The sequence below is a fragment of the Monoraphidium neglectum genome (assembly GCF_000611645.1).
Source record: "Monoraphidium neglectum strain SAG 48.87 unplaced genomic scaffold scaffold05319, whole genome shotgun sequence".
NCBI classification, from domain to species: domain Eukaryota; kingdom Viridiplantae; phylum Chlorophyta; class Chlorophyceae; order Sphaeropleales; family Selenastraceae; genus Monoraphidium; species Monoraphidium neglectum.
In genome coordinates this window covers 1-3,330 of record NW_014008311.1, presented here as the reverse complement: position 1 = coordinate 3,330, position 3,330 = coordinate 1, and the positions used below count along the sequence as shown (strand labels likewise).

General features: G+C 67.5%; 2 protein-coding genes across 2 annotated transcripts; both read left to right on the top strand.

Annotated features, from left to right (window-relative positions):
* Positions 1-15: 15 nt before the first annotated feature.
* MNEG_15432 (hypothetical protein) lies at positions 16-660 on the top strand (the record flags this gene model as incomplete). Its single annotated transcript, XM_014036098.1, has 1 exon — positions 16-660. The coding sequence occupies one exon, from the start codon at positions 16-18 to the stop codon at positions 658-660; it is 645 nt and encodes a 214-aa protein (XP_013891552.1).
* Positions 661-1,982: 1,322 nt separating this feature from the next.
* Positions 1,983-3,117, top strand: MNEG_15431 (Poly(A)-specific ribonuclease PARN; the record flags this gene model as incomplete). The annotated part of the gene is made up of 3 exons (XM_014036097.1): positions 1,983-2,579; positions 2,789-2,968; positions 3,021-3,117. Coding segments are annotated over 3 exons (874 nt in total), but the record flags the coding sequence as incomplete, so codon positions are not given.
* Positions 3,118-3,330: the final 213 nt, after the last annotated feature.

The window sequence follows — 3,330 nt, the reverse complement described above, 5'->3', positions numbered from 1 at the left end:
GCCGCCGCGGGCGCGATGCTGCCCCCGGCGCCCGCCAAGCTGAGCGACTGGGAGCTGGCCGACCTTCCCTTCCTGGCGGCCTACTTGCGGGACCGCCTGCGGCGCCACGACGACGAGGCGCCGCTGGGCGCGCCGGGCGCGGCTGAGCTGCTGCTCGATCAGCTCGAAGAGGGGCTCCGCGCGCTGCACGCGCAGCAGGCCGGCGCAGGCGCGGGCGCGCCCGGCGGCGGCCCCGGCTGGCTGGCGCCGGCGCCGCCGCCGCAGCAGCTGCGACCGCTCGCGGCGGAGGAGCTGCCGCCCGGGTTCGAGGTGCACGTCCGCGCGTTTGTGGCGCCGGGGGAGCTGGTCGAGGCCTGCGCCACGGAGGGGCAGGGGGAGACGGAGGGGCGCAGCATCAGCAGCCTGGCCGCGCTGGACGCGGCCGGGGGCGCGGGCGGCGTGGGCGGCGGCGCGGGGGCGGCCGGCATGGGCGGGGGCGGCTATGGCGGCGCCCGGCGCGCCAGCGGGGCCGGCGACGACGCGGTGGGGGCGGCGGGCGGGGGCGCGGCGCGCCAGATGCAGCAGCAGGCGCGGGAGCAGCAGCAGCGGGAGCAGCAGCAGCGCAAGGAGAAGCAGAAGAAGGCCAGCAACCTCAGGAACAAGCTCTTCTCCAAGAAATGACGCCGCGTTCTTGACGAGAGGGAGAAACATCCGAATTGGCTCTCCGCCTTCCGGCCCACTTGCCTTGCTTGTGCCCGCTTGCTGGCCGTCTGGTTGCCGGCTGGGGTCCTGGAACCCAAACAACTGCTGCCGCCCTTGCTGCGGTGCCGTCCCACACACACTCTCGCTCACCCTTCCTCGCTCCTTGGAGCCCATGCGTCCCACCCAAGCCAACCCCATGCTTTTGCCGATGCATGCCCTTGTTTCTTTCCTGCACGTACTCACACAAAGCCACCTACAGCCAGCGCTGCAACATGCCCTGCGCCCGCGGCTTAAATGTAACATTCATCACGACTGGCGGATCACGGGCAACATAGCAGCACGCCGCGAGAGGGCTGCGGCAGGGTCGAGGTTTCTTACACCCCGCCGCCTTGCTTGGCGCCACGGATGCTGGGCCGCCTATCCCAGCTGACAGACTTGGCGTGGGTCTGGGCTTCTGGCGAAACCAATGCCACATCAGCAACATGCCGTTGCGCGCAAGCGCGGCCGCGTTGGATAGCAAGGTCAGCATCTAGCCTTTCGCAGTCAAGTTCCTCTTTCAAGCGAGCTGGGTGAGTGACCGGGCTGTCGCCCCAGCCGCGCGGGCGGCGCGTGTCGCAGTTGCGCATGGCCCCTGGGGCACGGCCCCCCTGAACGGAAGGTAGGGCTACTGCCTCGCTGCAGCACATTACGGCACCGACTTTCCGTGCAAGTGACATGACATTGTGGAACTACGATTTAACATTACATGGCATCCCGAGCGGACGGCTCAGCAGTTGCTGCATGCCCTTGACAGGGACCCGTGGACCAGTCAAAGCACTCGACAACAGTCAAAGCACCCAGGCCGATGCGATTCGAGGGCCTCTGCCACTATTTAATTCAGGAAATGTCACTTTTGAAAGCTCTCATGGGATGTACATCCGTCTTGATTGCCACATTCTGTGAACAGCGCCGTCCGCAGCAGTCGTGCTTGGTGACACCGCCGTTGCCTGGGTGACACCGACTCTTGCAAACATGCCGGCAAGCAACAAGCTGATACTACTGTATAGCAAGTCCTTAATTGAACTTGTCGCGTCCTTTCTGGTTTACAGGTCACACACAACAGCGCGCACACGAGCACAAAGTTTCTCGATCTGTGTGCAAACACGTCCATTGACTAAAATGACCGGATTGGTTGCCTGATACGTTATATTATAGATCTGCACGGGAGGCTTGCTCGTGTACAGATGCGTGGTGCCGCAAAAACAATGCTCTCCTCCCCAGTTGCATTGAAAACTCGTGTAGCGGCGGGACGGCTCCCAATGATGCGCATGGCAGCCGCCCCCAGCCGCAGCCAGGCCACCCGTGCCTGCCGCCCCGCGGCGGCGGCACCCGCCGCGCCGCTTGCGTCGCTGTCGCCGCTGCCTCGCCCTGCCATTCGCGGCACCCGCCACGCGGCGTCCACATCTGCCGCGGCCACCGACCCAGCCACCACCACCAGCGGCGCCGTCGCCGCCGGTCCCGCCGCCGCCGTGGCCACCGGCAGCACCACGCTGCAGGTGACGCGCGCCAATTTCCCAGAGGCCCTGGCCCAGGTTCGAGCCGCGCTGTCGGCCTGCCAGTTTTTTGCGTTTGACTGCGAGATGACCGGCCTCACGCTGGACGGCCAGGAGGACAAGCTGCTGGACGACGTGTTTGACCGCCACGAGCGCACCGTGGCAGCTGCCCAGCAGTTTCTCGTCTGCCAGCTCGGCGTCTCCGCGTTTGTCTGGCGCCCCGACGGCAGCGGCGGCGGCAGCTACGAGGCGCGGACGTTCAACTTTTATGCGTTCCCCACGCCCCGCGGCGAGTTTGACCCGCGGTTCGTCTGCCAGGCGTCCAGCCTGGCGTTCCTGGCCTCACAGGGGTTTGACTTCAATAAGGTGGGGGGGCGCCTCCTTGATACACTCCGCGCATGCATTGATACACGCAGTCACAGTTACATGCATGGGGATCAAGGGGCCGGGGCCGACCCATGTGGTGCTGGGATCTAGGGGTGGATTGCTCGTCGTCGTGAGGGTTGATGCAGTAGCAAGCGGTTTGAGGGGACCCCCCTGCTGGGGAGCTCCGATCCGCACGCCCCGGCAGGCAGGCGCAAGGCGGGCGGCCCCAGGGCGGGATTGGGCGTGCCAAGCGCCACGCCCGGCCCGCGCGCTCGAGCCGGCCGGCGCTGCGGCGAGGCAGGCGGCCGGCAGACGGCGGCGCCGCGGGAGGCGCCAAGCGGGGCGCGGTGCTGTGGCGCCCTTGCCCGCGGTTTGACCGGCAGTCGCCTGTGCGGAGGGACCCATTCTCTCAGCAATGCTGTGCCTGTGCCCTGCCCTCAGATGATCTACGAGGGCGTGCCCTACCTGCCTCTGTCGCGGAGGGACCGCGCGGCGGCGGACGCGAAGCAGGCGCAGCGCAGGGAGGTGCGCATCAGAGGTGCTCGACGTGCGTGCCTGGGCCCGTGCTGTGCGGCGCCGGCGGGCGCGCCCCCGCAGCCGAGCGCGCGCTCTGCGCTTACATCAAAGCAGCACTGCAAACCTTGCACGCGTTGACCCCGTCAGGTCGTCACTGCGCACCACCACCCAGCCGTGCCCGAAACAGCACGGCCACCGCCGGTCGGTCCGACGCAGCCCAGGGATGATACAGAGA